Source organism: Dunckerocampus dactyliophorus, chromosome 5 (genome assembly GCF_027744805.1).
Source record: "Dunckerocampus dactyliophorus isolate RoL2022-P2 chromosome 5, RoL_Ddac_1.1, whole genome shotgun sequence".
NCBI classification, from domain to species: domain Eukaryota; kingdom Metazoa; phylum Chordata; class Actinopteri; order Syngnathiformes; family Syngnathidae; genus Dunckerocampus; species Dunckerocampus dactyliophorus.
In genome coordinates, this window is record NC_072823.1 from 11,666,649 (window position 1) to 11,679,525 (window position 12,877).

The 12,877-nt window shown below is 39.6% G+C and overlaps 1 protein-coding gene across 1 annotated transcript in view; it reads left to right on the forward strand.

Moving 5' to 3' along the window:
* Nucleotides 1–12,877, forward strand: part of LOC129182017 (guanine nucleotide-binding protein G(o) subunit alpha) — a 99,912-nt gene that overhangs the window by 59,564 nt on the left and 27,471 nt on the right. Inside the window, exon 4 of the mRNA XM_054777885.1 lies at nucleotides 9,445–9,605. Coding sequence (XP_054633860.1) covers nucleotides 9,445–9,605 — 161 coding nt within the window. The remainder of the gene's footprint in view (nucleotides 1–9,444; nucleotides 9,606–12,877) is intronic.

The window sequence follows — 12,877 nt, forward strand, 5'->3', positions numbered from 1 at the left end:
ACTGAACTGGTCGGCAGCCAATCGCAGGGCACATATCGACATACTGTAATACCTGTGTGTGTGTGTGTGTGTGTGTGTGTGTATATATATATATATATATATGGTATGTATGTATATATACTGTATATGGTATGTATGTATATACCAGGGGTATATACTGGGGATGTAAATCTATTTTTGATAGACGATTCTATTCGAATCTAGATACACAACTTACGATCCGATTCAAAAATTATATATTTTAAAAACAGAACGATTTGATGCAAACGATACGATTCGATTTGAGATTTGATTCGATTCCATGGTTAATGTTTGTTGATGTAGACATTAATGTTTTATAAATATAATTATAAAATAAAGATGCCAATTATTATAGTGGCATTCTTACAGTATTTTCAAATGTTTAAGAGCACATCGTATCCCCAAGCATGTTGTTAAAATAATAAAAAAAATAAAATAAAATAAAATAAAAAATAAAGTCAACACAATAACATGTCAAATGTATATATTGTTGAGACACAGGTCAAAAAAAGACTTGCTGAATAAACATCTTTTTGCTTAATGGGATCAATATTTTTACATTCTATATATTATATGTACATTTTAATACTTGTTACATTTGGAACATTTCAATTTGAACATGTCCTAATGTTGCTCGAAATGGAAGTGGAGCCACCAAACTAGGTTTCACTGTATACAGTGTGCAATGACAATAAACATCAATTTATCTACTTATATCAAATATAACAATGAAAAAACAAAACTCTTAACTTTCAGTCAAATCAATAATACTAAATAATGAAATAATGACAAATTATAGAGTTTGAGGGCATCTTAGTTTTTAGTAGACTATTCAATATTGTAATGGCACCTGTCAGATTTATACGGAAGGTGAAAGGAACAAAGCATTTCCAACAGGCCTTCATTCTTTATTTGTACATGTGTACGCCCGGGTACACCCTGGACTGGCTGCCAGTCAGTCACAAGGCATGCATAGGCAAACAACCATTAACACCTTACAGTCACCAATTAACCTAACATGCATGTGGTTCTTTTTGGACTGTCGGAGCATCCCCCACCAGCCAAGGTTCTAACCTAGAACCTTTGGGCTGTGAGACAGACATTCTAACCACACTTCCACCATCTTGCTATTCATCAATTTTCCCATACAAAAAACATGGCCAGACTCTCCCAGCCTTCAAGTTGGCCACTGATAGTGAATCTGATCACAGACCACAAAACATTATTTTCAGATTCCACCCACTCTTTTCCCTGTCCACTAACAATGTTTTCTGTTTCCAGCTATAAAAGACGATCCAACCCAAATTAAAATTAGATGTGGTGCAAATATATGCTAATTCCTCCACTGCCCAACTTCTTCTACTGCTGCAATTAGCTTCTGTTTTGGACACCCAGCACCCAGCAGCCGACTAATGACTACATTAGATTGCAAGTATAACCATAATATGTTCGTTACTGTAATGTTGTTACATATGTTCCAATTAACTATTAATACTATTATTGTGTAAATCGTGAAGGTATTTTGATCTATCATATTTCATATGAAAAAATGGAAGTAGAACATTTTAATTAGTTGCAGCCATAACACTCGACACCCACAAACGTGCTTCTCCTTTCTCCATACAGCATTCCACTTGTTCTCCCCCAGGGTTCAGGTGGGGACAATATAAATTATTTTTACCACACTCTTGATGTTATCATTGCCACCACAAAGCACATTTTAAAGATCCACAATATGATAGCACACAATTTGCGTGCCTTGCACCCAGTGGATCCCTCCTCTGTGAATGGGTGTGGTTGTATGACACCCTGTGAGTGTGCTGACGGAAGCCCCAATGTGTGTGTGTGTGTGTATGTGCGCGGCGTGTGTCAATGCATCTGTGTGTCAGTGCTCCACAGGGCAGGCCATAGGAGGGCCGGAACAAGAATTAAATATTTCATTACTTTCAGTATTCAGCAGTTGCTACAGAAGGAGGGAGTGTGGGATACAAGAGACAAGTGGAGGATATTTGCGCCTCTGTATCGAGTACTTAGATATGAGTTGCACAGATAAGATTCCGATTCATGCGGAAATGAAAATGCCCTTATAATTATGTGTTTCTATATTGTGGAACACCAAAAAGGAGGGTAAGGATGATAATGGTGACGGAAACACGGAGGGTGCTGCAGAATAGATGGGAAGGGCACAAGAGAGAGCTAAACAGTCAAGATTGCATTCCTGGGGGATGAGCATGGTCACCATGGCAACTGCATCTGAGAGTCACATGATGCGGAGGAGTAGGAGAGAAGAGAGAGAGCGATGATGATAGTTGAGAGAGTGAAAAATAGAGGCAGAGTAAGAGGGTGTGGCGGCCAGTAGACAGCAGTGAAAAAAGATGGTAATGAGAAATAATACACTGTCTTTGGCTTGTTTGCTGGTTATATGAGTACAGCTACGACGTGTCGGGATGTAAAGGTTAGACTTGACGGAAAGACAGTTCAGTTGTCAAGAGGGATGAAAGAGACGATTGGAAGAGTGAACACAAATCCAAAAATAGAAGAGAGGGGGGCTGGGAGAGAAGAGAGAGTGAGAACAGACTGTCTATTGTATATTTTTCTCCAAGATATCTGATTGGTACATAATCACAATGATACATTGTTTGTGTTTATACAATACTATTGTGTGCATGCTAAACGGCTCTTTCTTAAAAAAATATTGACTCATAGAGTCGTATCGTGTGTGCACTGCTCTCACCGTCGTGTGTCTTATCTATGCTTCTTCCTGTTTGCTTGTGCCATCACGTCATTGTAAACTTTGTACACAATTTTCGTAACTTCATGGTTCGGGCTCACTTTGAGTCTTTCTGTTTATTAACTATTTTGCAAGGTGGCAGCTGTCGTTGATGTGTTACTAGGGGAATTATTTCCGGTCTTTCTGTTTACTTCTATGAAGAAAGGTGGTGGTTATCATTAATAAGTGGCTAGCAGCAGGCGCATTACAGTCCTTCTCTGCCACTTTTGTTACGCCCATGCACGTGCATGGCCAAACCAGGCCAGGCCGACCTCTTCCAATCATGCAAGAGGACGTATACTGAACTCGAGTGCTGATCAACGATCATACCAACTTTAGATGTTAAGTGGGCATAGTGTAAACGCAACCTTTTGTACACATATCCAAACTCAGAAGCGTGTGTGTGTTTAAACTTGCAAGGAGAAGATGATGCCCTGCGATTGGCTGACGACCAGTCCAGGGTGTACCCCACCTCTCGCCTGAAGTCAGCTGGGATGGGCTCCAGCATACCCCTGTGACCCTAATTGGGATAAGCGGCATAGAAAATTGATGAATGGATAAGATGAGAGATTTGTATATCTTTTGATAAGAAATGCAAATGTTTTGTTAAAAGGAACCCACCTCAAGGCGGAGCAGCAACTGAATAGCACAAACAAGAATGCAAGGTGCATTCACGGACATCGGGTTGCTGCATTATTTTGGTATGATATTTTTTGGGCTCGGGCAAAGACCTCCACCAGTTAAGAATCACTGCAGTAGACTAATGTTTAAGCATTGTGTGGAGAACATTCTGGACCAGTAGTGTTTTACTTCTTCTAACTTCAAAACGCATTTGTGCCGAGTGTATTGTTGTCTATGTGTGATAACACATATCACATTAATGGATCTCATCAAGAATACTCATATTCAACAACTTAAATATTCCATGAAGAAGGTTGGATTTTTCATCATCAGTAAATATATTCAAGTGATGTGTTACTTTGCATTTTGTGTCTGTGTTTGCTTATCTTGCATAGCATTTAAAATGATCCTTTATAATGTTGTGATGAGAGAGTGTCTTTTAATTCACCGGCCTTCTGTTGCTTTTCGTGGTGGCCAAGCTTGCGCAAAGGGCCCCATGCTGATTTATCGTATGACGCTGTTTATGGTCACTATAATCTCAGAAGCAGCAAAGAATTGTATCGTAAAGGAATCACATTGGTTTAAAGCGCTTATGAGCCACATAAAATCCACATAAATTGATTTGGCTTGCTGCATTCAGTCCACAGGCCTCGAGTGTGACATGCGTGGTTTAGTATATGATTGGGAAGCATGGGTGTGTTGCCTTTTTAACCAGAACCAACATTATTGTGTGCCTGTTTGGACTGAACATAATCATGAAACTGGGTTCTTATCCTAACAAGATTAATCTAATAGTAAAGTCAGAGTGGAACTGCAGTGTGACAAAAGAACTCCAGTGGAACCTTGGTTAACGTCATTAATCCATTCCAGGAGGTCTGACTAGTCTAACTGAAACGGACGCCGACTGAATAAATGTTTCCCTTAAGAAATAATGTAAATCTAATCAATCTGTTTCAAAAACCTGAAAATGTTAACACAAAACACATTATTAGTTTCACAATTATCGATGTGATATGCAGAAAACGGTTAGAAACGCACATAAATAATTATAAATGCTGAGTGAAAGGGATAAATGAACATTTACAGTACGGTTACAGTAAGGTTATTATGCCTATTTTTTGACACTTGATGGTGAAGTGGTGTGGGTTAATTGTAAACATATATTAAAGATGTATCAAGTCATGGTTTGGTATTTGGACCTAGATGGGTTTGTGTGTGTGTGTGTGTTTCTGTGTATTCATGTACTGGCCGAGAGAGTGCGAGAGAAGGCAAACGAATGTAAAACAAAGATGGTTGCACAACAAAAAGCTTATCACACAAACACACACACAATGAAGCTGGACAAAATTATGCTTAGATGGTTCCCTTTGTCTGCTTAGCGCATGTAAGTGTGTCTGTGGCCCACTGCCCAGCACTTTAAAGTGGAATACACACAAATACAAAACAGACTGTGTTTCATTTTGCACTGACCCTCATTCACATGCACACATCCAGATGCACACGCTTGCTCTCTCTCCTTATCAGGCACTGTGTGACTGTGAGGCTAGTGCAGAAAGCATAAATCACGAGGAGGAAGCTCAAGCTCAACTTTATTCCGTGCTGAAAAAACATTTATCTCAAATCAAATCCGTTCCAGTTGGATTGTTTCCCAGTAGAAGAGGCCAGAAGCTTTACAGTATTATTGAAAAAGGACAAGGTGTCATGGTGCCTCGGCAGCTTAAAGAGTCTCTCTGTAGATTTGGTTTAAGTTCTGACCACAAAAAAGTGATAGAAGTGAGCTCCAGACATCATAGTCTAATGCTATTGTCATGTTCCATAAAGCAAAGAAAACAATGAAAAGCAAATCAGCAAAACACACACAATGCATATTGACTCACTATTAGGGGTGTCATGGGACACCCAACTCATAAGACGAAACAATGCACGAGATTAGTTCCACAAGAACGAGACGAAACAAGAAGATTTTAACATTAATTGTAAGAAAAGTACAATGAAAAAATATGACTCGACAAACTTTTTCATTTTACTCAGTCACAAAACAATGCAGGTGTGTTTTGAATGTCCCACAAGTTGATGCTGAAATATATTATTGTCAACATTTTTTGCGACAAAGGGGTTGTACGGTAAAGCGAGTCTGCAATGAGCCACGTATCACCGATTGGCACCACACTTCAAACACCCATGCGTGTTTTGCCAGGAGGGTGAGTGTGTCCAAGCTCTGCCTTCTTGGCACTGTTTGTCAAGGGCTGGGTTGCATTGTGGAGGGGTTTTTACAGCTTTCAGACATGCACTGCACGGCGTTATGGAGGTGGAGCTCACTCCCGCTCGCCTACTCGGAGGATACCTCACCTTTGTTGATTGCTCGTATTTAATTACAGAATAAATGCATGACATGAGAAATACTTAAATGTGCACTCTTACTTGCTAACATACCGCCCATGGCCCGGTTGTTCAAAACTCTGCACCCTTATCTTGTTGTCCAAAACTCGGTTAACTTTAACCGGCTGTTAACTTGACGTTAACGTTAACACACCTAAGGACCGCCGCTAACTTTTTAACAGGTGGTTAACTCTCAAGATGGAGTTCGCGGCTAACGCTGCCTTCATGATGCCATACTGTCATGTCACCTTACGTCTGATGTCTGGGTTATGCATTACTTCACACTTTACTGTGCATTGCAGCTTTTCAGCACATGACAAATTATTTATATTTGCAAGACAGAAAAACATGCTTTTAACTGCCGACATCTTAACGGAAACTATTTTATTGAAGCGCGTTAAGCTTGCAAATTCGATCTTAGTCATGTTTAAGAACAACTATTTTGATGGAATAATTGTACATAGAGCTATTTGAGGCCTTATCGGCGTCACAAGATTATATTTTTATGAGCTTGCAATTTGAGGCGATAGTTACATTATTTTGAAGCTTTCCAGAGGAATTGTAAGTATAGTGTGTTTGTTGTACACAGTCTTGCCTTTGCAATGTATTGAAAGCTGTGTTCTGTACACTTGTGTAACAATCAAAAATAAAACACACGTTTGATAAATATTGCTCATGTGTCGTTTATACATGAATAGCTATTATACGTATTGTCATCTTGGCACCAACATTAGGTTGAACCCTAAGACTCTTACTTTGAAGGCGAGCCGACTTTCAGTATTTTTCCAAACTATAACAGTTTGTGCTGAGCAAAATATTTTTCATCAAAAACATTCATTATTGCAGAATACAATTTCAACATTTATAAGTTAAGCGCATCTGGGCTCTTACTTTGAAGGCTGTTTAAGTAGTTCTGGTATCAGGCGTAGGGCCCGAGTTTCATTTTGCTGTGAAGCTGGAAACTGTGTTAATACTGCTTACTTCAATTAATAATATATTTAACGAAACTATTTTTGTTTAATTTATTTTTTTCATTTGTTAAATCGTTTCGGTATCAATTTTTTCACCAAACCGGAAGTCAACACAATGAGGAATTGTGGGATATATCGGTGCTGACCGGGGACGTCAACCACACAGTTAACTTTGACGGTGCCTTTAACTAACGACGTGACTAACCTTGTTTTGAACAATGCATATTTAATGGTCTGTTAGCTAACGTCGGGTTAAGAATTTAACCAGTGATTAAATTTGCCTAGATGCTTTGTGTGGGCACTTGATTCTACCGAACGATACGTGGGCAAACGGACTTTTCTGTGCATTGTTTGGCTGCACAATAAACAAGACAGTGTACAAAAACCGGAGCGTTTGAAAACCCAGGTACCGCTGTATTTCAAGACATAACGTCCTTACACAGACACGTTTTGTTTGTGGTTAGCATTCATTGGTGTGGGATGTTTCAACTTCTCATAATTTACCTATTTTATTTTCCACCACCGTAAAGTTAAGAAAGATACACTAATATACAGGGACGTGGGAGTGTCTTTATATGCTACAAAATTCAAACCCAGGGGTCACAGGCATCTTAATGTATTCAGTAAACTGAACCTCAGGCGTCTGTTAAACAGTGAATCACACTTCACAACAACAGTCTGAGTGCCCTTCCTTCAGGATTTTCAAAGATGTTTCTGAGCGGGGGACGTAAAGAGCAGACGTACAAGAAGCAGTGGATGTATGAGGCAGAAAGAAGATGCTGATGTTGATGACAGTAATGATTGTCTATTCAGTGTCTTGGTGGACATGTGCAAGAGTCAGACTGATGAGTCGGTTATTACTTCATCGATAGAAGACAAGGCAAATGTTACTTGTTGGGAAAAATGTACCGTAATTTCCGGTGTATAATCCGCTCCTTTTTTCTCCTGCTTTGAACCCTGCAGTTTATACAGGGATGTGGCTAATTTATGGTCACATTCTAATCACGTTTACTTCAGAATAGCCATTTTGGGCTTCATGCACACACCCTCATCATGGAAAATACACAAAGAAATGCATATGATGCAGCTTTCAAGTTAAAGGCAACCGATCTAGCATCTTATACTCAAGTCTGCAAGTGGATCCTGACAGCGTGTGTCAAAAAAATCCACGATCACCAACGGGCTTCGAAAGGCTGGACTGCTGCGTGATGGACAGAACAAGTTCAAGCAAGGGCTAATTTGCCTCGAGAGGAAAGTGACAACAGAGAGCAACAACAAAAGAGAGACTGACAAAGTGTGTGACAAAGGAATTATGAGGCTGTTCAATTCCTACACTGAAGAAGACGAGGAAGATGAAGACAGCGATGAATGACGTTTCTGGCAGGCTACTGTTTGGGTTACACGCACTCTTCAGCACCGTTTGGGAAAAAAATCATTTATTCAAAAAATATTTCTGTGTAACATTGTTGTATGTACTAAGTATCCCATTCTACAACGTGGACACCTGCGGCTTATAGACAGGTGCGGCCTATATACTGTATGTACAAATCGGTGATTCGGTTTTCATATAAAATGTTTACCAAAATTGTCCCTTGGTTTTCATACAATATTCCTCATAGCAGATGTTTGCCCTGTACTTTATTCTGCAGTGCCCAAACAAAGCACCCTAAGCATTGCATTTTTTATTGAGTGTGACTCCTAAATAACCCACCATGGGACCAAAAAAAGTTTCGAGTGCCAGCAATTTGAGAAAGAAGGTGAGAAACACTATTGAATTTGATCTTGTCAGGATCTTCAAGAAGTCCACATTAACAATAAGTTCCATCCATTGTTTATTTATAATTATTTTGCATTGTTTTCTGCATGTCAAACTGTACTTATTCTCGATTTTTTGTTGATATTTTTGAGCGTCTCAAACAGACACGTACGTAATTTGAAAATGGAAGCGAGTTGGCAGAATATAAGGAACTGTTTGGAGATGCAATAACGCTGAATACCACAATCCTTTGCTAATTAGGATCTGATGGCTGGTGCTTCCACTGGTGTACTGCAATTGAAGAACTCTTCAAGTGCTTTCTTAAAAACAGAAAAACAGACCTACTTGTAGGTTGTCTTGAGGAGTGCAATACTGGTGGACCAGTCTGTACCGCCCTCATGTTGTATTAGCCCTTGTGTCTGCTCTTTATGCTTGTACAAACTTGGCTTAACACTAAAATGACCAGGCAATGTTTATTTCTAGACATGATGGGTTTTGTCAGCCACACACATTCATTGACTTGGCTTTAAGCTTCTGAGCATGTCTTTTGTTGGTTAACAAGTGCAAACTCACTGCTGTTTACAACAGTTGCTTTAAAGCAAATTACACTTCTCAGCTGTAGGGGGAAGCCTGGATTGAAAAAGAAAAACGCTTTCGTATTTTAATGACTCCATGTCTGTTGATCGATGTAAAAAGACCATGTTAACTCCTTCCCGTTACAGTTTACGTATTTGGATTGTAGTACAAAGAGTATTTAACCTTGCAAATAAAATGCACTGAAGAAGGCAGACTCGATATGCGTGTTTGACAGCAATTATGCTATTGTGACTATGTGTGCCTTTGATGAGGTTTAATAATGGCCGGGCACTTTGATCCTCATCAGACCTTGAGATGACATGACTCTCCCTTCCTCTGTCTCCCTTTAGGCGGATGCCAAGATGGTGTGTGATGTGGTTAGTCGTATGGAGGACACAGAGCCTTACTCCGCTGAACTGCTATCCGCCATGATGCGTCTCTGGTCTGACTCAGGGATCCAGGAATGCTTCAGCCGTGCACGGGAGTACCAGCTCAACGATTCAGCGCAGTAGTATGTATTTTGACAACCATTTTTAAAGCTACATAATACATACTGTAAAACGAAATGAATTATGTAGCGCTTACCGGCAGAGAAACATGAGCATGTCAACAACAACGCTGTCTACAGACTACCAAAAAAATAGTTAAAGTAATGCAGAGAGAGTGGTTAGAATGTTGGCCGCACAGTCAGGAGGTTGAGGGTTTGAATCTCCTGGTACTCCAGGTTTTTGAGGCTGTTTTTGAGGTCAGCTGGGATAGGTTCCAGCTCACCCGTGACCCCAATGAGGACAAGTGGGATAGAAAATGGATGGATGGATGACTGCAAGTTCTTTCTGAATGCTATGAACGCCTGAGATTGGATAGATACTGTATGCACAGTATCCACTCCAGTTTGGCTTACATTCTTCAAGATGTGATTAACCAACAATCCATTCCATACAAGAAGAATGATTAGTTGGTTGTAAGCAGGGTCACAAGCTGCAATTTTGCGCCCCATGAAAAAACTGGGCCCCTGGACAGCTGTTGTGACCACATCTCTATTTGTGGGGGCCCCTGTCAGTCAGCAGCCCTTGGAATTGGAACTTTTCTTCCTTATACGCCACCCTGCTTGTAGGAATTTTTCACCGTGACTTAAGTCAACAACTCTGTGTATTACACATCCCAAATCAAAACAACACACAGGGTTTCCCCCTATGATTTTTTGAAGCTGTGGTGGTGGGCTGCATGGGAGGGCGGACTGCCGCCGCTGCGTGTGTCTGCCTTTTTTTTTTTTTTTTTTTTTGACTTATTTATTTATTTATTAACTTATTTATTTAACCTTTTCCAACAACCAGCAGGACATGAACCGAGAACATGACAAAGTTGCTGAGAGCACTTAGAGTGAGAATCTAAAATGTACTACAGTATGTGACAAAAATACAACATTTTGTCCTATTTGACACAAAGCTAAATTTAATTTAATGCCTGTTTTAGAGTATGTAATATGAATAAATGGGAAATAAATAATGTATTTAGTTCAAACTACCACAAATAACAAAATAACAATTTAAATATTTGTGTTATAGAAATCTGTCCTGAATAGCCAGTATAATTTCAGAGTCCAGGGTTATTATAACACAGGTGTATCATGAAACATTTTTTCAATCGTTTTCGTTTTGGTGGAGTTCCTGGAACTGTTCCTATTCCTTTCCTCTAATGTGAATGTTGATGTTCCATGACCAACGCCAACACATCTGCCCATTTGATTTTTGAAAACAATATACAGTTTCAAGTGCAAAAAAATATATCCCTTTGACCCCCCTTGATGCATTCACTCCCCCAAAAAGGCAGTGAACGCCCAACACACGCACACACACACACACACACACACAACATTAATTATTAGTCATTTTCTCAATGTGATCATACACAAGCTATTACGGCACACAGTCAATCACCATTACCAGTACCAGGCCTGATTTATGCTGAGTGCCTGAGTGTGGGTGGAGATGGAGACAGCAGGAGAAAACATAGCAAACGAAGCGGGGGAGGGGGGAGCCATTTCCGTTAAGTGCCATGTTTGTGTGTGTGTAGGTCTTGTTTAACTGTGCACCATAGATCCTGTCAAATTACATGCAGTGACGTGTAGGAAAAATATTGATTAACCGTGATAGTTGGTGTATTTCTTCTATATTGCGATGAGCAGGACACACAACATGCACGACAGCACGTGTCCAGATTTCAGCAGTAGCGTAGTGGTTGCAGCTGACTGTGTGTTTGGCTCAAAATTGCCAGTTATTAAGGTTAACAACTTTTCATAATATAAATATTAACAAAATACTAATGCCCACTCACTTGTGAGTGCATTCGCGTGCATCATAGAGACGTAAATTTAAATAACTATGAAAAACATGATCGTTCTGGTTTACGGTGTGACTGTTTGCGCTGATTGTCTGTAAAAATAAAGACTATTTACCAGGGATCCTCAATTAAAATTGAGTAAGATCCATTCATGAATTTTTTTCCACAGAGAAGGTCCGAGCCTCATTTTGTCTTAATTTATATTAAAGTAAAAATAAAACCTAATGAGGAGAAGCGGCATAGAAAATGGATGGGTGGATAAAATATAGTAATACAACAATCCCTCGTTTATCATGGTTAATTGGTTCCAGACCCGACCGAATAAGTATATTTCCACGAAGTAGGATTCCTTATATAAATCTTTATATAAATGTAATATTTTTGTAGTTAATGCATAGAAAATATGTTTTTTAACATTATTAGAGCCCTCTTTACATTAAATAACACCCCTATAGTCACCTTTACACTCGTATTACCCAATATAGTAGACATAATACAAGTAAATAAGCCGTTTAAGACTCATGCTCGTGTGTGTTGCCATAAATGTGTTCCGTAGGGGAGCTGAATTGCGGGCAGACAGGAAGTGACATCAGAGGTTCACAGTTGAGTTTGCTTGCTGCTGCGGGTTACTGCAGCAACAGGAGCCCAGATATTTTATTAGGGATTATTGTGCCGGTTTTGAGATCATTCAAACTTGCAATAAAAGGCTTTTGCTCCGGCGATAAAGTCTGGTGCTTGTGTGTCTCACCAAACATTACAGTAACATTAGTGTTGAATGCGTCTTTTCAATGCCTTATATATGTACTTTAGTTTGTTTAGCTTGAAAATACTTAATTTAGTAGTAGTAATATGCCTTTTTAACTAATAATAAGCTGTCGTCAACCACAAAACAGCATGATTTATTCAGTATTTTATTTTTGAAAAAACGTGATTGAGTGAAGCCACAAAATTCAAACCGTGAGTGGCGAGGGACGACTGTATTACAAAAGATAGTAACTATGATATCATACATATGATATTTGGCTATATATTTCATGTAAGAACTAACGGTAGTCTGCAGGTACCAAGGTAGCTATGAGCCGACTAGTGAGCTCCATTTTCTGACACAGAAGAATGCAGCTACACTGGGGCAGCTTCTCATCAACCCTCCAATGCAGCCTTCAGTTTGAAGTTTGTATAAAATGGTTTTAAATGCTCTCGGGGGCCCTCTGGTGGCCACAGGTGCCCCCTGCAGGCTCTGATGTACCGGAGCAGATCAGCTATGACATTTGAAGATGACTTGTAGCCTCACAGGAACATAATGAACAGTGTACTTCGCTTCCAGGGAGTGGCATCATTGTGTACAAACCACATGAATAAATGAATAGACCAAAAGCCTCACTAGAAAGACGGGATTTGGATAGAAGTCAATGAATACATGTCTGGAAGTAAAACAAAGCAATA